Below are 24,328 nucleotides of genomic sequence, written 5' to 3'. Positions count from 1 at the left end.
GTTTTGTTTTTCTTTCGAACTGCTTGTATGAGGGTTCTCTCATAAGTTTGTATCGATTTGGTTGTTTGTGCCTTTATTTATAGAGGGGGGGCGAAAACCTGTTTCGTGGAAATTCACGGTAGAGTGTACTACAACTGGATCTGACAATGAAATAATAGATTTGAAGAATCAAATAGTATATGATGACAAGTGTGAATGGGCGAAATAGCTGGGACCTATGCAAAACATGCAAATATTTGGATCGATTTGATTGTGATGATTGTGCAAGTAGCGAATAGTACTAATGAAATTAAATAGTATGGTAGCTGCAATAGTAAAGATGGGATGAAACAAACCATGTCCAGTATAAGTTGTTTTAGTTATGCTAAAAAGGACTAAATCACGGACAGTAGGAGTCAGTGAAATGGTGATTTTACAAATTTACAATTAATATAAAAATTGACAGAATTTTTAGCCAACAATAGGATGAATGCTATGTGGTATCTATTCATCATGTATGTACTGTCAAACACCACAGCATCACCAAAATCTTGGAAGTACATACTGGACTGTCAATCACACCAGAACATGCTCTTCTAACGTCCTTCCTCATCCAGTTGGTATTCATAAAAGAAATCAGTGTTTTTGTCTTTCCTGCTATTCATGATACCCAAAGTTGTCATCATATCACCCTTTGCAATCCGTGGCCTCTTGTTCCTAGAACATAAATTATAAACATCATTGGGTATGAAGCCAACATTGCCATACCAACCAGCCCTACATGTGAAAGATTTCATAACGAGATGCTTCCACATGCCAACTGCTCCCAATGCAAAGATTTCGGCTTTCTGAAATTCCTTTATTCTTCTGTGAGACCGCATGGAAGGAACCTCATCTGGCTAGCTAAAACATGACAGTGTTCATCCACAAAAGTTATCAAAATACCGAACTCCACGAACTCTGTCAAGTTTGACGGTAGGTTGCGCCTTACATCTGCAACGACTTTCAGGTCGTAGTTTCCGAGTGCGGCCCTCCATAGTGAGGAATTGTTCTTGCTGTTTCCCTGCTCTAGAGCACACAAAACGCCTAAACCGCATTGTTCGTGAAAGCTTAACCTTCTCCTTTCTAACACTGAAACCATGGCCCTTCGCATATTTGTTGTAGAACATGTATGCCTCTAGTTCACTTCCAGAAGTCATATTCTCATATTCACTATCTTCGGTTACTATCCAAATTGTTGTTCACATCATGAGCTTCATCAAAATTTGTGTATGGATCCTCAAAATCATCACAGTCAGCTTCACCAAAATCTATTAAAAATGAAAACAAAGGAAACATACTTGTTACACCGTTCCTTGCTTCAGAAGTAATAACGAACGTACATTACTTACATTTGAACCATTGATGTGGATGGATAGTACCCTTTTTAAAGTTTTAAGGGGGTGTATCGAAGCACCTCTCATTAATATATTGATCCCATATTCAATATTAGTATCATAAATAATGATGCTAAAGCTGCACAAGGGAGACTGGCAAAATCAGAAACGACGTGTAGAACAATATGTATGAAGTCTAGCCGCACAAATGTGCGAGTTCCCTTGCTAGTTAACATTAATTTCTCTGCCATGTAAAAATTGTATATTGTTAATAATCAATATACAGCCAAGTACCTTCTCTCAAATGCCTTGACACAATCATGGCACATAAACATCTTACAATCCTTAATATGTAATTACATGCCCCTACCTTGTTCCTTCAGGCTTAGTTGTTTGCATATAAATAGACCAGCCAACGTAGCTACATTCAACACAAAACCACAGAAAAACAAGCTAAAAAAAATGTCTCCCACCCATGACAAGCATAGCTCCCAGGGGCTGCTCCAGGCTCAAGTTGATCTTTGGCACCACACATTGGGATTTGTCAAGTCCGTGGCACTCAGATGTGCAACAGAACTGCGAATCCCTGACATCATCCAACACCATGGTGGTTCTATGACCCCTTCAGAGTTGGCCTCAAAGATCGGGCTCCATCCGTCTAGGCTTCCCCACTTACGGCGACTCATGCGTGTGCTCACCGTGCCAGGCATCTTTCTTGTTCCTGAAGTAGCCTCACCAGACAATGAGGTTTCTTACGGGCTTACTCCAACCGCATGCCTACTTGCCAGCTGCGATGAAGTTAGATCAAACATATCTCCCTTTCTATCTTTGTTACTTGATTCAACTTTCACTGCACCCTTTTTTGGCATGCACTCATGGTTCCTGGATGAGCATTCCACGTCCATGTTCAAGAAGGCTCACGGCCTTAACTTTTGGGAGATGGCTGAGCAGGACGATACTTACAACCAGCTAATCAACGACGTGATGGTTTCTGATAGTAACTTTCTCATGGATATCATCTTGAGGGAGTATGCTGGTGTATTTCTCTGCATAAACTCACTTATTGATTTCGCCGGAGGACACGGCGGATCTGCCAGGGCAATTGCTAAGGCGTTTCCACAAATGAAGTGCACCGTGTTGGATCACCCTCATGTGGTTGAAGGAGCTCCTACCAGTGACCATGTGTCATTTATTTCTGGCGATATGTTTAAGTACATTCCACCAGCGGATGCTCTCTTCCTGAAGGTACACACTTCAGATTTTTCTTATTCCCTTCCCACATATACCCAGTTTACAAAAGGATGCCATAAAGTGTGCATTTAGCCGCTTGTAGGTACAAATTAAACAAATAAAGTAAGCTAATTAACTTTTTATGGAAAAACTCAACAATTTTCAATATTACAGGGGCTAATCATAACATTTTTTGCTGATGTACATCTTAGTGGGTTTTCCATGATTGGGGTGATGAAGATTGTGTCAAGATACTGAAAAATTGCAAGGAAGCTATACCTCCCAGAGAAGCTGGTGGAAAGGTGATAATCGTAGATATGGTGGTTGGATCTGGGCCAAATATGAGAGTGTAACAAGAGAGACGCAGGTTTTGATCTCTTTATTATGTGTATTGAGGGGATTGAGCGAGAGGAACATGAGTGGAAAAAGATATTCATGGAAGCTGGGTTCAGCGACTACAAAATTATATCAGTGCTGGGAGTTAGATCTGTTATTGAGCTCTACCCTTGAACACTCCCATGAAAATTACGTGGTAATCGGTGTTGTATTTTAATAAACTGGCTTTGGCCTAGTGTGGTGAATAGTGTACGTATTTTTGTGATGAGAGACCACTGTGATGAATGAATTTGTTCCAGTGGTGTTTATGTATAGACCACTGTGAGGATTGAGATAACAAATGCTGATATTAAGATGCTAATATGCTATGTCCATGTTTTTCAGCGCCAGTACCTTCGTGAATCAGCGTATGCATGCGTAAGTTGTTTACAGCTTTAGATTACTGCGTATTATGCACGCTTGACAGTCCCGTGTGACCCCACGTACTTCCTTCCATGGATGATCACTCATGCGACTATGATTGAGCTGAAATATGAATCTGCCATACATGCATTAGTAAACTGCACCCCCTATGCTGTTGTGTTCAAATTGTTGTTATCAATTATTCAGGTGATTCATTCCTGAATTTCAGTTTAAGTGGGACCAAACGCACAGCCATTTTATCCGTTGCTCTCTGCCTCACACATACATGACTCTTTTGGAAGTAGATACACGTAGACTGTTTTGTGAAGTGCCACATTGTGACCATCCTTGAGTTCTGACTTCTGAAGAGTACTTGCACTAAGTTGGATATACTTCTGTTAAGCTGGATATATTTTTGTGTCGACAAGATTTGGCATTCGCGCCGGTCTCCGGGATCAGTGGAGATAAAGACTAGCATATCTGTGTCCCCAAAACACTTGCTCCTGGACATAATTCTGATCTTGTGCTGGAGATCATAAGAACCAAGGGACTAGCAGTGTCAGCGTTGCTTCTTCAGCTGCTCGGAAACCCTATTCATCCGCAAGTCGTCCTCTGGAGGACGATGAGAGGACCGAAACACTTTTTTTCCCTTTCTCCAAATGTTGCCACCCAAGACCCAACTGAATTGTTTTACCCAGGAAGGAAAACCGTTAGTTCATACGAACCATTTCGTTTTCTACCACTTATCATAGATGGGTATTGTTCCTATTGCCACCCAAGTACCCAACTGAATTCTTTGTATGATTTTTTCCTGATTTTTTCTTAATGCCGGATAAATTTTGCATTCTAGTTTTTTATTCTCAACAAGAAACGGCATGCGTAAATTGTTTTTCTCTGTTATTGCACAAGGAATAATATACTCATATTTCATCAACTTTCTTGTGATTCGGTGTATTTCCTTGTTATTGGACAAGATTTGCTAGTCGAGGATAACGCTGTTCGCAGATTGTGCTGCAGCATCACCTTATTGGAATCATGTTTCTAACAGTTGGTGAACTGTTTGATTCTTCCTATTGCAAGACCAGATTTGCTGGTTGAGGATAGAGCTGCCGCGACAATTTATTATATTTTGTAACGACCTTTCTTATTTTTTAAAAAAATTCTCTTCTTTTTTTCACTTTTCTATTTCAGTTTTGTTTTCTTTCTTGCTTAATTTTCTTCCATTTTTCTTTCCTACAACTTTTTTATCTCCTTCTTTTATGATGTTGCTTTAAAAACTTATCCTATTTCTTCCTTTTAGCCTTCATGTGCTTTAATTCATGATCTTTTGATGCTATTTACAAATTTATTTGGTAATAGTATGTTTTCACGGGTATATGCAAATTTTCTGCTTGTAATACTTTTGTAAAAAATAAAATAAATAACAATAAAGTATATTATCTTAGTTTTTTAAATACAAACTATCTTCAGCGAGTTGCGTGAACATTTTAGTAAATGCATAAAGACCATTTCATGGATCGTGGAATGAGTTTACAAATATGTTCCGCAAGTCACCTAAACTTTGTATTTACATTTGTGAGAATTTTCATATTGACAGTCAAATATGTTCTAAGATAAAAAAAATGACATGAAACATTTGCAACCTGTATTGTTTTTAAAGCTGCATGGACATTTTATTTGACACATATAAATATTTGAACTAAACATGCACACATATTTATTGCATAGATTGTTGAGCATATTCCAATAAAATGTCTTTCTCGCAAAAAATATATTCTGGAATATAGATTCAACTTTTATCATTAATCAAGGATCTACACATTATATTTATATCTTGTACCTTGAGATTTTGAGAATACAAATTCAAAACCGTGAGTTCTTGTAGTCGTCGTTAGATAGTCCATGGACCTAGTTGTGTTTTTTTTAAACTGGTTGTAATTTTTATTAGTTCTGTTGTTCTTTGTACTGCCATGACATATGATGAATATATATGTTTTTAGAATTTATGATGAATAGATTTAAAGTTTCTCCCAAAAAGAAAAGAAAAAGTATAGGCCGTTCCATGCTTTCAATGCCACTGGCCCACCGCCACCCGCTATCGGGCTTCCCCACAACAAATTTCATGGCCCCGGCTCCGGTCACACGTGGGATAGAGCCCACCATTGTGCCATTCGCCACTGCTCGCAACGAAGGGCGGCGGCGGCTACCTCGCGCCGGCGGTCGGGCCGCCGAGGTCTCGTCGCACCACCAGGCTAACGGGTGGACGCAAGCTGCCGAGGTCGCGGCGCGCCACCAGGCAGCGTAGCGTGACGACCCAGGGGCCGAGGCTGCTCGCGGACGCACCACCGTTCGCGCCCGTGCGTCCGCCGCGGCGGCGGAGCTGCCACCCCGTCCCGCATTTCCCAGTAAGCGCTTGTTTGATCGATTGATTCCATCTTCTACTGCTCTTGACTTCAATTTGTTTGGGCGGCGCTCCTGAGTGGGCGTTTGGTCACCCTAGCCCTACTCTCTGAATGTGTTACTATTTTAGTTCACAAAGGTTCAGGCGAAATCGTTTGTTCTCTAGCTCATTCCATGGATCGAAGTTAAAACTAGCCGAATCGCCAGCCAAATATTAGCCAGATTCGGACACCTCTGTCCGTATGTCCAAGCAACACTGTCAAGTGTCAATGACACTCATTTACAAAGAACGAACTGTAAGGTCGTCCTGGACCAGTAGGCAAGAACAGCGTGACATTGCTGGTAGTGAGTGTGGGATAGAAGAATGGGAGGAGCTCTACCGGTGGTTGCAAGAAGTTGAGCTCTCGGAGGCTCGGATGTCAGTGATGAGGCTCACTGGCTCCTAACGACGAGTGGCAAGTATAGTGCGAAATCACTTTATGTGATGATCATGTACTCAGGCCGGGGTGCGCGACTTGCGGATGCTCGATATTTGGAAATCTCATTTCCACTTGAAGCAATGCTTGGGGCTCTTGCTTGGTTGATTTGGACTGGGCGAAACGATGTTGTCTTTGAACAGCGTGTTCCCTCTTCTCCGGTGCATAACATCTCCAAATGTTCGCTCTTTCATCGCAGTGGATGCTTCTCTGTCCTGCAAACCGTAGGGAGGCCATCAGGGTGGTTATCAGTGGGGTGGCTGGGTAGTGCCTGCTGTGTAGGCTGCTTCGGCAGTCTGGTTGCTGCCTCTTTGTTTAGTTTTTTCAGATCTTGTACCGTGACGTTGGTTTTCCCACTGAAACTCCTGCTTTTCTATATAAAGCATAGCATTTAGCCTTTTCTCTAAAAAAGTAGAAAGCGTGATGTCCCAGCTAGAAAATGTTCTATATTTGGGGTGTGAGAAGCGTGTCTTGACCATGTGATAAGATAGCGGGTTATATCACAAATGGAAACCATGCTTGCGGAATTGCTATATTTTCTGAAGGTGTGTAATTGGTAGCTAGTATGCCCCGATGAATAAAATTTACTGATAGGTGGTTATTTGTTCTGTTCAAGTATAGATATTTACAAAGCAAAAATATGTACAACCTTTTCATTAGGTGTGGCAAAAACATGTCTTCCACTTCCGGTCTCTAACAGAACAAATTCGAGAGTAGGGCCTGATATTTTAATTTAAAAGAAGTGGAACTCAAGTGAAATGTTTGAAAGAAAATGAGTGAAACTTAATATATGAAAAAAAAGCATTTCACAAAATATTATGCCAATAGCTAGGCAATAAACTGATAGCTACTGTTCACATTGATTTTTACCTGCCATGTAGCAATATGTATATTGCTGCTGTAAGTTTTTCTCAAATACCTTCACCAAATCCTGGGATATAAATTTCTCATCATTCTTAAATAACTTATTACCCATGGCCCTACCTTGTGCCTTAGCAACTTGCCTTAGTATGTTGATGAGTTTGTTCATATATAGACCAGCACACATGTGTACAATCCCACCCATAACCAAAGAAAGCAAGTTCAACAAAAATGTCACCCATTCAAAGCAAGAATGGCTCTCAGGATTTGCTCCAGGCTCAAGTTGACCTTTGGCACCATGCATTGGGATTTGTCAAGTCCATGGCACTAAAATGTGCAATGGAACTGCAAATCCCTAACACCATCCAACACCATGGTGGGGCTATGACACCTTCTGAGTTGGCCGCAAAGATCGGGCTCCATCCATCTAAGCTTCCCCGCTTACGACGGCTCATGCGGGTGCTCACCGTATCAGGCATCTTTGCTGTCCATGAATCCACCACGGCAGACAAGGAGGCTGTTTATGTGCTTACCCCAACCACTTGCCTCCTCGTTAGCGATGAAGTTAAATCGAATTTATTTCCCATTCTGTCTTTGATGCTTGATTCAACTGTCCTTGCCCCCTTTTTTGGCATGAACTCATGGTTCCTAGATGAGCACTCTACATCCTTGTTCAAAAAGGCTCATGGCCTTACCTTCTGGGAGATGGCTGACAAGAATGATTCTTACAACCAGTCAATCAACAATGCAATGGTTTCTGATAGTAACTTTCTCATGGATATCATCTTGAGGGAGTGTGGTGATGTATTTCTTGGTATAAACTCGCTTATTGATGTCGCTGGGGGCCATGGTGGAGCTGCCAGTGCAATTGCGAAGGCATTCCCGCAAATGAAATGCACAGTGTTGGATCTCCCTCACGTGGTTGAAGAAGCTCCTACTGATGACCATGTGTCATTTATTTCTGGCGATATGTTCAAGTACATTCCACCAGCGGATGCTCTTTTCCTGAAGGTACACCCTTTAGATTTTTCTCTTCCCTTTGCACACATCCTAATTTTGCAGTAGGATGTCATACAATTTGCATTTAGCTACAAATGCGTACCAATTGAACCACAAACGTAAGCTAACTATTTGTTTGAAGAAACTCATAATTCCGAAGATTATAAGGTCTAATCCTATTTTTTGTTGATGTACATCTTAGTGGGTTTTTCATGATTGGGGCGACGAAGATTGTGTCAAGATACTAAAAAAATGCAAGGAAGCTATCCCTCCCAGAGAGGCCGGTGGGAAGGTGATAATCGTAGATATGGTGGTTGGATCTGGGCCAAATGAAATTGTTACAAGAGAGACACAGGTTTTCTTTGATCTGTTTATCATGTTTCTCGAGGGGATCGAGCGAGAGGAGTTCGAGTGGAAAAATGTATTCATGCAAGCCGGGTTCAGCGAGTACAAAATTATATCGGTGCTGGGGGTTAGATCTGTTATTGAGCTCTACCCCTGAACGCTCCACGCAAAATTATGTGGAGTAATCATATTATATATTCAAAAAACGGCATGAACAGCGTTTGTGCTGTCTTGTTGTATGCATGTGCTTTGGTGTGACCGATATGTTTACAGCCAGCTTATTGCATTTTGCGAGGTGTGAGTAGTTGTGACCAGTGAGTTACCTCTGTCACTGCAAGACATATATGTGTAGCAGGTTATATGGAGTCTGCTCCGGTCGTGTTTTTATGTATAAATTACCATCGACAGTTGGGTGTATATTTTCTTAATGGAGATAATGAATGATATTGAGATGTTATGTCTATGTTTCAGTGTCCACTCTTATTATTCAGCATCTGTACTTCGGTGATTCGGTGTATGATACTGATTGCATGTCTGATTGCTGACTAAAGAAATTCTACAGTTCATGAATATTTTAGCAGTGCTCTGTTGATTCAGCTAATCAGTGTCATTTAACATTTTGTCCAAAAGGTAATATGTCATATGCGTGTTGACTCATTTCTAAATTGCATCTGCAGGCTTCTGTGTTTTAAACATTTGCTATTAATTATCCTGAATAACTCTACTTTCTAGATTCGGCCAACACACAACCATTGTCTAATTCCTCTCTGCATCACATAAGTTGCTGGGGAAGTTTACACGTAAATTGTTCATGCAGCAATCTTGAAGCAATCATGGCATTCGCAGTGTGACCAGCGTTCAGTTTTGAAGATGTCCTGAAGTGTAGTGACACCGACTTGACTGCGATATATTTTGTGTCAGTATGTTTGGTAGGGGAGCCAATCACCTGGAGTACTGAAGACAAAAGGCAGCACTACTAATCTTGGATCTCAGTGTTTTCTTCCTCCTGGAGATGTTTCTGATCTTGTGTTGGAGAACATAGGAAGTTCAGAATCAATGGACTTGCAGTGTCAGTCTTGCTTATTCAGGTGCTTGACATGATGACACGGTGCCCAAGCCAACTTTTTTTATGGGAAACACCTGATCGATTCATCTTTAATCATGGTAGTACAACAAACATCAGAAACAATAAAAACGCTATTGTCAAATCTGATGCGACAATTCAACAGTTGCGAGCAGGTATGATGAACGAACATGCTATTATGATTGAATTGAACATAAATCTATCTCTTTTAAAAAGAAAGAATTTTTTAATGATAAACAGGCGTGGATGGAATCTAAGAGCAATAGTGTGGTGTGAGTAGCATGTACGTGTGAGTGGGTGCTGTATGGGTTCTTGTCTCATTTCTTCTTCTTAATATAATGATACGCAGATCTTCCGCCTCATAATATAAGAGCGCTCTACACTAAGAGCGTTCTACACTAATGTCAAAAACGCTTTTATAGTGTAGTGTCAAAAACGCTCTTATATTATGGGACAGAGGGAGTAGAATGTAACTAGTGAAAGTTGTATATGAACTGTTGACACCGTATATCTCAAAAACTATTGCATCACAGAGGTAAACATTAAACAGGGAGCTACAACGACCTAACCAAATGCTTGAGGATAATTAAGGTGTTGGTTGGCTTTGGGCCATGAGACATCATGGTGAAAGGGAAATTTGTTCAATTATACGTTGGTTGGCTTTGGGCGATGACACGTCATGGCGAAAGGGAAATGACTCCCGTTTGGTAGTATTATCCAATCATTTGATATGACTCTTCTGTGCGCACTGTCATGGTCCTAGATGCTATTTTGATGTGTGTGATGTGCAAACACCTGGGGATATTGATACAAAACCAACCTCGTGGAGCACGAGTGCCAAAAAGTATTCTGTTGGTATCACCAAATCTCATCAGTTATTTTCATGCTTGCCCTTTTTTAGAAACCACGTGAGAAGCGTGATGGCGATCATCTGGGCACACCTTTTTCTTCAGTAAATTTAGTAAGTCAGATTCAGTTGACAGTCAAGAGTATCTCAGATTCCTTCTCTTAGATTTCGAGTTTCTGGATAGCAATAGTATATGTAAGCAGTGAGTATAGTATATCGAGGGGGCAACGTCTGGTTCTCCCTGTACATATATCTGCCAACGCAAACAGAAGCAGCACACGCACACTGCATCGATCATGGCGCTCACCGGCCAGAGCACCGACGACCAGGCCGTGCTGGACGCCGAGCACGAGCTCTGGGCAACCACATTCTCCTACATCAAGTCCATGGCGCTCAAGTCGGCCCTGGACCTCCGCCTCGCCGACGCCGTCCACCACCACGGCGGCGCCGCCACCCTCCCCCAGATAGTCGCCAGGGTCGCGGTGCACCCGTCCAAGGTCCTCTGCCTGCGCCGCCTCATGCGCACGCTCACCGTCTCGGGCGTCTTCAGCGTCGTCCAGCAGGAGGACGTCGTCGTCCCGGCTGCCCCCGTGAACAACAGCACCTGCAACGGCGCCGTCGCTGCCGAGCCCTTGTACGCTCTCACGCCGGTGTCCCGCCTCCTCATCGGCTCGCAGAGCTCGGGTTCCATCATGGCCTTCGTGCTCAGCCCCGTCCTCGTCGCCCCCTTCCTCGGGATCGGCCCGTGGTTCCAGCACGCGCTGCCGGACCCCTGCCTCTTCGAGCAGGCGCACGGCGAGGCGCTGTGGGAGATGTCCGGGCACGACGCGGCGCTGGACGCGCTGATCAACAGCGCCATGGTCTCGGACAGCCGCTTCATCGTGGACATCGCCGTCAGGGAGAGCGGCGACGTTTTCCGGGGGATAAGCTCCCTGGTCGACGTGGGCGGTGGCCTCGGCGCGGCGGCCCAAGTCATCTCGGAGGCGTTCCCGCACCTGCAGTGCAGCGTGCTGGAGCTCGAGCACGTCGTCAGCAAGGCGCCCGCCGGCACCTGCGTCAAGTACGTTGCCGGCGACATGTTCGAGAGCGTTCCACCGGCAGACGCCGTCTTCCTCAAGGTTCGTACATCCTCTTCCTCCACTAATTAGCATTTTGTCTATGTTCAACATTAAAGTTGCATACGCGGTATCTCCATGTTTGTCTTCAGTCGGTTCTTCATGACTGGGACGACGAGAAGTGCGTCAAAATACTGAAGACTTGCAGAAAGGCCATTCCTCCAAGAGAGGCGGGAGGGAAGGTGATAATCATCGATATAGTGGTCGGAGCAGACAAGAAGCACGGGGAGGTGCATGCGTTGCTCGATCTGTACATTATGTTTATCAATGGTGTTGAGCGAGATGAGCAAGAGTGGAGCAAGATCTTCCTAGAAGCTGGGTTTAGCGGCTACAAGATTATACCGGTTCTAGGGTTCCGGTCGATCATCGAGGTCTACCCGTGAAATGTTTGGTGATTACGTACTTTTGTGTCGATGTGTGTGTGTGTGTGCATTTAAATTCAGACTTTGACAAAAGGTTGATGGATACATTTTCCTATCTATGATTGGGGCGATGTAGACTGTGGAGGTATTAATACTGTGGAAGGTTCGATGTCATCCCTCCTAGAAATGTTGGGTCAGGTGATAATCCTGGATATGGTGATTTTATCTAAGGACAAACGAAATCGTTACAAGAGACATGTTCTAATTTGACACCTATCTATAATGTACTTCTTTTACGTAAACCATGTATATCTTTTTCTGCAAATGATAACGAGCGAACGTTCACAAACGGTTCCGGGCATGAATGCTCTCTTGTGCGTTCAATCTTGCGCACAAATCTCAATATTGCGACAACATGGCAATCTTCATTTCACTCTTTTTTTTGAGCGAATGGGACTGCACTGTGAAGTCCAGTCTCTTTCCTTACTTCTCGATCTGATTCGGGTGCCAACTTTTTCATGTGTATATAGATGGTAATTTTAAACCAGTGTCAGTTTTGTCTAGAGCATGGAAACTCGCGTGTGTAGCAACATTCCCCCTGATGTAGTGTGGCAATTACTGAAAACATGTGTGACAACTTCTCTGCATAGCATGCCATTTTTTTCTTGCTTGTAGCATGACAATTCACACTGTCAATTCTTTTTCTATGCATGTCAATCCTCGTATGCTAGCATGCTAATTCCTGAACATGTTTATCGTCTATAGCATCATAATTCTCTATGCTACAACCTAACAATTCCAGCATGGCAATCCGTGATCATGTGGCAAACTTCTATGTTGTAGCATGACAATTTCTAAACATGTGGACAATTCTCCCTTATATCAGGGAATTCTTCTATAATGCAACATTTTTCATGTTCTAATATTTATAGCATGACAATTTTCTTCGTGCACAACATGGTAAATCCTAAAAATATGTCAAGCTTTCTCTATTGCAACATGACAATTCTCTGTTCTGGTAACATCGTCACATCATGGTAATCCTCAAGCGGTGTGTGAGGGATACAAACGTACCATATGACCAACCATCACGGCCGCATACTCCTCATTATTTTTTTCATCCATTATGAACGTGCCTTTAAGATACTCGTGCATGGCAATTACTGAAAACATAAAGGTACGCGTGCTTTTTTAAAGGTATACTTTCGCCTTTTTGATTGAATAAAATATGAATCTGTTTGTGTTTTCAAAAGAAAGAGAAAAGGAAAACATGTTTTCCTTGGGCCCTTTCGTAATGAACCATTGGTTCATTGTGTAGTGTAATTAAACAACCATATTGCATTAATTTAGCTAGTGCGACTTGGATATTTCATACAGCTCCACAAATTTTATGTGCCAAATGCAAACATTGGCATGTCAAGGTATTGGAAAGAGTTCTTTTTACCAGAGTCCTTGGGATTCATTCCCTTAATTAAGAAGAAAAGAGTTGTCATGTTAGTTAACGAAAAAATGGAAAAAAATCATCACAAACCATGGATCAGGCACACACAAGATACATCACACCCACCCACTGTGAAGATGATCTCGTCGAGGTTGTACATTTGTGTCACCGTCATCATACTCCTCGAGCAAGCGACTCCAACTTCATCAGAAACGACTGACGACTAAGCCCACACCGCAGAGGCCATGAGAATCTACATGAAGCTCGCCAAGCAATCAACCACATGAGTCGGTGACAACGCAACTCCATTTCTGACAATGAGCTAACAAAGAAAAAACTATGCAAGCTGGTGTTGTGGAAGATCACACAACGTGCCACCGAAAGAAGTGAAACTATTTACAATGTTCGTCATACACTGATTAGGGGTTGGACAATGAGATCATGGTGAAAAGGATATGACTCAGGCCTCAGAAAAGAAAGAGAATGTGGATACTTTTTTTATTCAGTTATATACTCTTGGCTCTACATCATGGTCCTCGGTATCCTAGATGGCGTCGATGTGTGTGTATTATATTGGCCAAACATCTCGAAAGAGAGTCATTCCTAATCTCTCTAGGTACGATGCTTACGTGTTTTTTTTGCGGGGGTACGATGCTTACGTTGACATAACCATATATAGTACCCATCACGCGGAGCACGAGGCCGAAGCCTAATTTGCTGATGTGATTAAATTGTTTGCAGGTTGCAGCGGTGAGCTCGTCTATTTTGTTCTTTAATGTTTGGAAACATTTTTATGTCTTGGCACACTTTGCCGATGTTTCCATTTCTTTTAGAAACCATGTGGGAAACGTGATGGCGACAAATTTAGCAGGTCAAAGCCAGTCAACAACCAAATCTATTTCGGATTTACCTTTTGAAGACATATTTTTGGTGAGATTTCTCCCTTCTTCCTAGTTTATCAGGGTCTCACATATTTCGAGAATTTCCCTCTAGTTTATCTTCTGTCTTGTTGGTTAACCCACCGCATATTTTGAGATTTACCCATTTAATCAGCTCAAAATTCACACTATTTTGAGTTAGAACGATTTTGTTTTGTTTCGTAAAAATACCTTGGAGTTTGCTCATCAGTCCATGGTGGCGGCATCAGAGTGATGGGGCCATATGAAATGGAACAAGGACTCATGACTCAATCCCTGCCTTGATGTGCATGTGGTGTTTTTGCCACGTCGAACGCTGGCTCTAGATCTACTTCCTCCATTCCAAAATAGATGATTCAACTTTGTACTAATTTTGCTAAAGTTAGTATAAAGTTGGGTCATCTATTTTGGAACGGAGGGAGTAGTAGGTAGTCATCCGGTGCTTCAACCTAACACATCATGGCAGCAATGGCGGCAAGTATGATCTCCAGTTTGGTTTCTTCAGTGGTTCTCCCATTGCACTTTCTTGTGATCCCCATCTTTCAAGGGTGGCTCAGGAGCCCTTTCAAAACTTAGAAGGCTAGTGCAATTTATGCAAATGTGGTCTTTCATAGTTTTTTCATTGTAAGCTTGAATGGAAGTCGATATGCAAAAGATAAAACTAGAGGCAATGGCTTAGTTGATGGAATTGGAGATGTTCGTTGTCCTTGTGTGCTCCAGTTTATCTATTTCATTAAAAAAATTAATTGATGATCGACGAGGAAAAAAGGAAAACGAACATCTTGAACACAATAAATTATAAAATTAACAATAAGTAAAGCCAAGGATCAAAACTGAACAAATCGGCATACAGAATAAAAATAAAGAAAAACCCAAGACCATCTACATTGCACATTTTTTGCGGTAGTATCACCAAATCCTACCGCAAACTTTGTGACTGCAATTCACCCATGGAGCAACATGTGGCCTAACAAAGGACGCAAGACTCTAAGACAACATCTTCAAGAAGGAATCATCCCTCTGACAAGAACATTCACAAAGTCAAACCCGGGGCTATCATCCACAAAGCCGAACTTGGAGCCAACATCTGACGGGAAAACAACATGCACAATCTTCTAGCCACAGAGCTAGATTATGGATTTTCACCCGAAGAGAATGTAACCTTGGTGTCAACCGTCAATGCTGCCATCCACCGCTCTACCAGCCTGCTTACACAGAGTGAAAGAACTATCTGGCCAAATGATAATTCTTGAGGAGAGAAGATTGTTGAAATATATTGCCCGCTTTTCTCCATCAGTTCGGACTTTTGGATGAGTTGGCTGGAGCATATTTAATATGATATCCGAGCCAGGAGGTGAAGACCCTGCCAATGCAGTATTAAAAAATGATTATGTGGCCTAAATAAATCTCAAGTCTAAGGGCTAAATAAGTCTAGATGCGAGAAAGAGTGTTGAAATATATTACCCATCTTTCTCCATCAGTTCGGACTTTTGAATGAGTTAGCTGGAGCATGTTCAATAAAGATGTCACCATGTCACTCCTACCACACCACGCTACGTTCAATCTTCAATTATGTTTTACTTTCCCCATTTTTAAATATAAGTCTTATTTTAGAGATTTCAATGCGGTACACGGAGGGAGTATGACGAAGGGCTAAATTTCGTCAATCTTAAAATGTAACTGCACTTTCTCGTGATGAATATTAAAATCGGAGAAGGATTCAGCTGCATGAGTGGTGAGTGACTCGAGAGACTATTTAGCGAGCAGTACCGGAGATCTAGCTACCAACAAGTACGAAAAACAAGCTAAGAACAACCACCCTGCAGGGCGGCACGTAGTACTCCATGGCGCTCACCGGCGACTACAAGCTCATCAGCACCGAGGACATGCTCCAAGGCCACGCCGAGCTCTGCATCCACGCCTACGGCTTCGTCAAGTCCATGGCGCTCAAATGCGCCATAGAGCTCGGCATTCCCGGCGCCATCCACGGCAACGGCGGCGGCGCCACGCTCGGCGAGCTGGCCACCATTATCGCCCTCCCTCCCTCCAGGCTCCCGCGCCTGCGCCGCCTCATGCGCGTGCTCACCGTCTCGGGCGTCTTCTCCGTCCAACACCAGCAGCCGGACGACTCCGCGGGCTGCGCCATCGTCGTCTACGGGCTCACCTCAGCCTCCCGCCTCCTCGCCGGCGACGGTGAGGCGTCGTCCGGACTGTCCCGTCTAGTGTCCCTCATGGTCGACCCGAAACTCACCGCGCCGTTCTCCGGCATGAGCGCGTGGTTCATGGACGACGAGCAGCCGCGCTCCTTCTTCGAGATGCACCACGGCGAGGACATGTGGGATATGGCCGCGCGGGAGGCTGCTCTGAGCAGGACGATAGGCGACGGCATGACCGACGACAGCCGCTTCGTCGTGGAGGTGCTCCTGAGGGAGGGCCGCGCGCGCGACGTCTTCTCCGGGGTGCGCTCGATGGTCGACGTCGGCGGCGGCACCGGCACCATCGCAAAGGCCATCGCGGCAGCTTTCCCGCACGTTGAGTGCAGCGTCCTGGATCTCCCACACGTCGTCGCGGAGGCCCCCGCCGGCGGAGAGGTGCGATTCATCGAGGGCGATATGTTCGAGCACATTCCCCCGGCCGACGCTGTTCTGCTCAAGGTAATTTCACATGTGTTCCATACTTTTTTTTTAGTCCGCATGTGTTCCATACTTGCATTGTGAGTCAGTACCTAGTTTTGAGGCCGGTGTTATTTTGTTGTACCGTGTTTTTTTTCCTTGAGCTATACTGGTATTAGTCATAATAATCATTTTTCCTGCAAAAAAGGTCATAATAATCATTTTGTGTAGAGGTACTTTTTTCATGTTAATAGGAGCTTTATTTTTTGAGGCACTAATAGAAGCTTTATTGACTCAAAAACGTCAAATATGGTCATACAAACCCATAGATCGAGCTTAGACATGCCCTTTGCATATGAGGATGACATGCACATATACACTATATTATCGAGGGTACACGCAAACACTTAAATGCTTGATTAAGTTGAAATATTGAACGCACAAGCCTACATGCACTTTGATTAAATATCCTACATCATATTGATATTTTCGTATTGTAGTCAGTGATGCACGATTGGCGTGACGACGAGTGCGTCAAGATACTACGAAGGTGCAAAGAGGCAATCCCTTCCAGAGAAGCTGGAGGGAAGGTGATAATCATAAACATGGTGGTTGGTTCTGAAAAGTCGAAGGGTAATAGTACTAAAAAGGAGGAGGCACAAGCATTGTACGATCTCTTCCTCATGGTTTTTGAGGGAGGTGAACGAGAAGAGCATGAGTGGGAGAAGATCTTCTTGGAAGCCGGATTCAGTGGCTACAGTATCATACCTATGCTAGGAATTAGGTCCATCATCGAGGTCTATCCTTAACTAAACAACAAACTTGCTATGCAACCTTGGTAAATAATGTTCAAACTTCGTAAGCTAATTATTGCCTGTATTAATTTATGCTTTATATATGTATGTGCACAGCATGTACGCCCTGCTTGTCCTTCAAGTTTGTGCGGGTTTAATTTGCTCAAATTAGCTGGCTTTCATGTTTGGGTCAGAGATGAATGTAGTCATTTATGTATCTTGGAGTGTATGCAAGTTACTCCAAATTGTTTTTCATGGGTGTAATAAAGATGTGTTGATAATATTATGATGACCCCCTTACATGTTAACTGTTCACGATATTTATTGGTTTTTGCTGCCATGAATTGACACACATGAGAAAGGCAATATCATTGAGATTCAACATAGCAATGCAAGGCATCATATATGTTGGAAATATAAAAACAAATCTTATGTAACTATTCTTTATTGCTTTCTTAGTTACGTCGATGAATTCTCTGTGGTCTCGCCTTCATCGACCTCTAAAGTGACCGTGATGCCTGGACTAGTGGACAAGAAACTGCTAAGACACAAACAAGCACACGATACAAAAATGCAATTCGAATAAAAAGCTAGATTTCAAGCTTATACCCAATTTGAGATGGTCGTTTACATTGCTTCTCCAGAAGAGTTAGAAAGATATCTTGGTAACTTCAATGATTGCGGTGGATGAATGGAACCACACTTTCTTATAATATGTTTACCATATGTATCATCAATTTGTTTTGTACATTGTCACTAAAATATAAGGTTAAAATGTGGAAAAATATGATGAGAAGAAACCAAACATATCATTGCTAGGCTTAAGTTATCTAAGGCTCAAGTTGAGTTGTCATTTTCATCATTGGTCATGACTATGTAATAATCACATAGTCCGACAGAATGAATCCACATGACATTAATAAGAACTAAATAAGTAATCAAGCATTATGTCTTCTAGTTGAGATGCATGAAAGGGACATACCGTATAACATTCAAGATGCCCATGTATAATATGTACTAATGTTGTACGTAAACCTTCTATATATTTATAAGCAATGAGTAATGCTATAGAATAAGTTAGAGTAAACTTAGGATGTGCTATATATTTCTTTTGTCTCAATGTTGTTTTACCAAATTCTATATAAAAGTTTAAAGGGCCAAGGTTGTGCTATTGGATAAGTGAGGGTCAACTTAGGATGTGCTAAATATTTAACCCTAACTATACCGGAAGATTCTCATCGCCATGATTACGTGTGCAAGTCGCAACACACTCTCTATGGACTTAAGCAGTCTCCTCTATCTTGTTATGCTTGCCTCGGTGATAAACTTCACCGGCTCAGTTTCTCGTCTTTCAAGGAAGACACCTCATTTTTGTATTCTCTCGCGGAGGTATTATTACTTTCATGTTGGTCTATGTTGATAACATTGTCATCGTTGGGTCAGCATCACATGTTTCCTACAAAAAAGTTCACTGGGTTGTTAGTTGTCTTGTTCAATCTCTCTCGGTCGCCTTTCTAGTCACGGATTTTGGCCAACACGAGTAGTTCTCGGCCTCGAAGCAGCTTACAATTTAGGGGCTTGTTGTTGAGTCATAATAACTATGCACCATATTTGCTTCGTCGAGCCAGTCTGAAGAATTGCAAAACTACTTCTACACCAATGTCCGCGGAGGAAAAGATGGGACATGACAATGGTCTGGTCCTTGGTTTAGATGGCATCGTCAAATACATAATAGGTGCGTCTTTAGGTTGGATCCTTTTATCTACGCTAATCTTCATCGGCGGCGGTTGTTGTTCTGCTACGCTGGTCCTATGGGCCTTAGCACGATAACTTCCCGACTGTCTTCTTACGGCATATCTCCCTCAAGGTAGTTTTGGTGATTGATGACAACATGTTTGCGGACTAATCCTGTGCTTTGAATTATTCACAGATTCTCCCCTAGCACGAGACGCTTTCTTCCCCTCGGAGTGTATTTCAAGATGGTGTAGCTCTTTCGTTTCTTTCTCGGTGGACTAGTTGCGTAGAGGGCACCGTACTATCAAGAGAGGGTCCGCTGGGGTTTTGCATGGGTGGAATCATCACATACACATCAGCTTCTCACCCTCCGAGCTTTTCCTGTCCATTGAAGAGATCTCTCCTATCTTCCTTGTTCTGTCTGGGTCTAAGCGGTAGTACCGCGCACCCAGCGGTAGTACCGTTGAGAAGCCACAAGCGGCAGTACCGCTTCGCAGCGGTAGTACCGCCGTGGCTCCACAGCAGTAGTACCGCTGGGGGCCTGGCACCTCCGCCTGGTCCTTAGCTTCTTTGAGAGATCCCTTCTCTCTCTCTCTCTCTCTCTCTCTCTCTCTCTCTCTCTCCAGCGGTAGTACCGCACTGCCTGCGGTACTACGGCCGAAGGGTCACAAGCGGCAATACCGCTCCCCAACGGTACTACCACCCTTGACCCCACTGCCGTAGTACCGTTGGGTAGTCTGGCTCCTACCGCCTCGATTCGAGAGGTCTTTTTCTCGTGTCGGGTTTTGCGGCACTAGTCACGGTTGTAGTGGCGGTAGTACCGTTCCTAGAGCGGTAGTACCGCCCTACCACTGCGGTAGTACCGCAGTTGGATCTGTTCCCTACTAGTCTCCTCAACGGCACAGTACCGCTGGCTGGGGCGGCAGTACCGCTGTCCTGGCGGTAGTACCGCCCCCTCTCAGCGGTAGTACCGCCCTGTGCGGGGCTGGTTGGTGGGGGGGGGGGGGCAACGAGATTGTTGCCCCCACTATAAAAGGGAGTCCCCTTCTTCCTTCTCACCTACCTCTTCCTCCCCGAAGCTCCATTTATTGCTCAAGCTCCATTAAATACTCCAAGCTTTATTTCCGCCCGATCTATCTCTCTAGCCAATCAAATTTGTTGATTTGCTCGGAAGTGGTTGAGAAGGCTCCGATCTACACTTCCACCAAGGGATTTTCGATTCCCCCACTCATCCCTAGCGGATCTTGTTACTCTTGGGTGTTTGAGCACCCTAGACGGTTGAGGTCACCTCGGAGCCATATTCCATTGTGGTGAAGCTTCGTGGTCTTGTTGGGAGCCTCCGATTAAGTTGTGGAGATTGCCCCAACCTTGTTTGTAAAGGTTCGGTCGCCGCCTTCAAGGGCACTAATAGTGAAATCACGGCATCTCGCATTGTGTGAGGGCGTGAGGAGAATACGGTGGCCCTAGTGGCTTCTTGGGGAGCATTGTGCCTCCACACCGCTCCAACGGAGACGTACTTCCCCTTAAAAGGAAGGAACTTCGGTAACACATCCTCGTCTTCACCGGATCCACTCTTGGTTATCTCTTACCTTTACTTGTGCAAGATCTTTAGTGTTTCTACCCTTGCTTGCTTGTATGCTTGTTGTTATTGCATCATATAGGTTGCTCACCTAGTTGCACATCTAGACAACCTACTTTGATGCAAAGTTTAATTTGGTAAAGAAAAGCTAAAAATTGGTAGTTGCCTATTCACCCCCCTCTAGTCAACCATATCGATCCTTTCAATTGGTATCAGAGCCTCATCTCTTTATTCAGGACTTTACCGTCCAAAGAGTATGGTTGATACCGTAGACGGTGTGGAGGAACACTCCGGTGTGAATCCGATCTCGTCTACGAGAGATGGGGGAACTTCGGTCTTTCGTGAGGAGTTCAATGTGGCCTTGGAGACATTGAAAACCTCCATGACGACCGAAGTTGAAAGCATGTTTACTAAATTTCTTGAGGGGTTTAAACTTTCCACCGCACCGTTGAAAGTGGGTGATCCTGCCAACAAGGTGTCGAATGCTATCCCCGACAAGGGGGAAGCTAGTAGTGAAAAGGCTCCTTCTTCTAGTGGCAAGAATGGCACCGGCATCTTTGCCCATGTGGAACCACCACTTGTTTATGGTGGACCGGTTCCTACCACTCATTTGAATCATGCCGGTCCTCCCCCTAAGATTGTGAAAAATATGGATTTTGATTCTTGGGTTTACCGCTTTAAACGTCATTTAAATCATGTGAACACTAACCTTTGGAGAATCATTGAAGAAGGTTTCTATCCACATGATCCAAGCAACTTCACTCCTCGAGAAGCCGCAGACAATCAATTCAATGAGAATGCTCTCTTCATCATTCAAGATGCAATTCCAACCAAAGACCTACCTCATCTTCGTCCCTTCGCCTTGGCCAAAGATGCATGGCATTGTGTCGTGTCTCTCTACCGGGGAAGCGCAAGCATTCAACGCTCCAACTATGAAGTGGTACAAGATGAGGCCGATGAGTTTGCAATGAAGGAAGATGAAGAACCTCGTGAGCTTTATCGGAGAGTAACCAAACTCGCGGTCTCACTATGAGATCACGGGAGCAAGGACACGGATGACAATTGGATCAAGCGCAAATTCCTCAAGGCAATGATGCCCTACCACAAGGCCATGTCCTCCGTCATTCATCAAAGACCGGACTTCCACACTTTGACCTCAAGCGAAGTGTTGGATGAGTTTGTGGCCATGAACATTTTGGACAAGACCGCCGACAATGCGGTGCTCCGTTCTCAACGGGCAAAGAATCCTAACCTTGCATTGAAGGCCAAGCTCACCGTGGAAGAAGAAGAAGAGGAAGAAGAGGAGAGTAACCCCGAAGATACGAAGTATGCATATTATGAACACATGGCACTTGCTTCAAGGCAATTTTGGAGCAAGAAAAACTCGAGGCCCAATTTTAGCAAAAACAACTTGAGTGGCACAAGGGCCAAGCAATGTGTAAGGACTTGCTACAATTGCGGCAACGTGAGTCATTTCGTTGCGGAATGCCCGTATGAGAAGAGGGAAGACAATGGTGGCAAACTCATCCGAAAGGACAAGGCCAAGTCGTTCCCCAACAAGAACAACTTCACCAAGAAGACTCCTCCCAAGGCTTTGGTTGTGCAAGAAGAGTACAATGAGGATGATGACGATGATGAGTCGGTTGCCATGGCCTCCGTTGCCATTTCAACAACGTCACGGGTGTCTCTCTTCGACTCACCCAACGAGAGCATCATCGCCAAGGGCCTCATGGCTAAAGCCACCAACAAGGTAACCTCCAATATCAAAACTACCATCATTAATCATCCTTCCCAAATGGATAGCATTAATGAACTTGAGGGAGCTAATGTGGAGGCTAACGAGTTTGAGGCCTTTATGGGCAAACTCAAGGGAAAATCCAAGAAGCACTTTGTTGCTCTCTTGGAACAACTTGGTGAGGCCAATGACATGATTGAGGCTCACGAAGACACCATCTCTAAGATGGAAGGGCATAGTCGTGACTATGCCGATGAGATTTCGGATCTTTCCAATGCTCTTGAGGAAGAGCGTGGTCTTCGTTTGGCTCTTGAGGAGTCACGCAACGTTGATCATGCTAAGTTAAAGAAAGATTATGATCATGCCCTCATTGTTTCTCGTGTGCTAAATTCCGAGAAGGCCAAACTCGGGGTTGATCTTGCTAGACTCAAAGAGGAGTTTGATATACTTGACAAGGCCCACAAGGCCTTGAAGGGTATTCACGCTAGTCTCAAGGAGTCTCATGATCAACTCCAAGTGAAGCTAACTAAGGAGAAAGCAACTTTTCCTCATATGGTTTTAATTGATAATGCAAATGCTACTAACCCGTGTTGTGAGCATATACATCTTGTTGAGGAAAATGCTAAGTTGAAGGAGCAACTTGAGAGAGGTCTTGCGTCTTGCATAAAATGCAAGAAGAACCTCAACGATCTCTTGATCAACCAAAAGGGAGGTGTGGCCAAGGAAGGGGTTGGGTACGTGCCCGACTCCAAGAACAAGAAGAAGAATGACAAGACCAAACGACCTCCTCCCCTCATGCAAACCTTTGTGAGGGAGGGAGAGAGTGCCCCCAAGGAGAAGAAGAAGAACAATGTCAAGAAGGGCAATGTCACCCCTCCCAACAAAGCCGGCGATTTTAATCCTTCTTATGTGTTATGCCGTGCTAGTGATGGGCATGTTTATGCCAAATTTGTTGGTTCTCTTCATGAGTACATTGAATGGTCTATTTGGGTTCCTAAGACCCTTGTTACTAACATCAAAGGACCCATTACAAAATGGGTACCTAAAACCAAGCATTGATCTCTTGTAGGTGTTTGCTTCCGGTGGTGGATCATGGTTGCTCGATAGCGGAGCTACAAATCATATGACCGGAAGCAAGGACTTGGTGGTGGACGTGCACAAAGTTCCATCTATGCCCACCAATGTCGAGTGGGGTGACGCCTCATCCTCTAAGGTATTGGGACTTGGCAAGGTGGTCATCTCTCATGATCTCACGATCGAGAAGGTCATGCTTGTTGAGTCCCTTGCATACAATTTACTTTCCGTTCGTCAACTTGCAATCATGGGCTTTGCCACTTTCTTTGATATCGATACCGTGGCCCTCTTGTGGAGCAAGACTCTTAAAGTAGCTTTTGTTGGGCATGTTGAGAACGGTCTATATGTGATTAACTTTTCGGAGTGACCCACTAAGACCGTGACATGCCTAATGGCTAAAGTTGATGTGGGATGGCTTTGGCATCGCCGTTTAGCCCATGTCAATATGAGATCTTTGCAAAGTCTCCTCAAGGGGGACCATGTCCGTGGACTAACGAATGTTAGTTTTGTTAAAGATCGTGCTTGCAGTGCCTGTATCGAAGGAAAGATACATGAGAAGGCTCACCCTCCCACGACTATCATTTATTCAAAGAGGGCCTTGGAGCTCCTTCACATGGATCTTTTTGGGCC

The 24,328-nt window shown here is 43.9% G+C and overlaps 3 protein-coding genes and 1 pseudogene across 3 annotated transcripts; all 4 read left to right on the top strand.

Moving 5' to 3' along the window:
* The first annotated feature begins 1,803 nt into the window (after nt 1-1,803).
* On the top strand, nt 1,804-3,270 carry LOC123063064 (acetylserotonin O-methyltransferase 1-like; annotated as a pseudogene).
* A 2,220-nt stretch (nt 3,271-5,490) lies between these two features.
* On the top strand, nt 5,491-8,867 carry LOC123063056 (acetylserotonin O-methyltransferase 1). Its single transcript, XM_044486791.1, has 2 exons — nt 5,491-8,071; nt 8,262-8,867. Exons 1-2 carry the CDS (start codon nt 7,292-7,294, stop codon nt 8,559-8,561), a joined length of 1,080 nt encoding a protein of 359 aa, XP_044342726.1. The 5' UTR covers nt 5,491-7,291; the 3' UTR covers nt 8,562-8,867.
* A 1,590-nt stretch (nt 8,868-10,457) lies between these two features.
* On the top strand, nt 10,458-12,082 carry LOC123173855 (O-methyltransferase ZRP4). The gene is made up of 2 exons (XM_044589970.1): nt 10,458-11,453; nt 11,543-12,082. Exons 1-2 carry the CDS (start codon nt 10,632-10,634, stop codon nt 11,831-11,833), a joined length of 1,113 nt encoding a protein of 370 aa, XP_044445905.1. The 5' UTR covers nt 10,458-10,631; the 3' UTR covers nt 11,834-12,082.
* A 3,843-nt stretch (nt 12,083-15,925) lies between these two features.
* Nucleotides 15,926-17,859, top strand: LOC123063009 (acetylserotonin O-methyltransferase 1). Its single transcript, XM_044486717.1, has 2 exons — nt 15,926-16,824; nt 17,283-17,859. Exons 1-2 carry the CDS (start codon nt 16,015-16,017, stop codon nt 17,589-17,591), a joined length of 1,119 nt encoding a protein of 372 aa, XP_044342652.1. The 5' UTR covers nt 15,926-16,014; the 3' UTR covers nt 17,592-17,859.
* Nucleotides 17,860-24,328: the final 6,469 nt, after the last annotated feature.

Source organism: Triticum aestivum, chromosome 1A (genome assembly GCF_018294505.1).
Source record: "Triticum aestivum cultivar Chinese Spring chromosome 1A, IWGSC CS RefSeq v2.1, whole genome shotgun sequence".
Taxonomy (NCBI): Eukaryota; Viridiplantae; Streptophyta; class Magnoliopsida; order Poales; family Poaceae; genus Triticum; species Triticum aestivum.
This window is presented reverse-complemented; position numbering and strand designations above follow the sequence as displayed.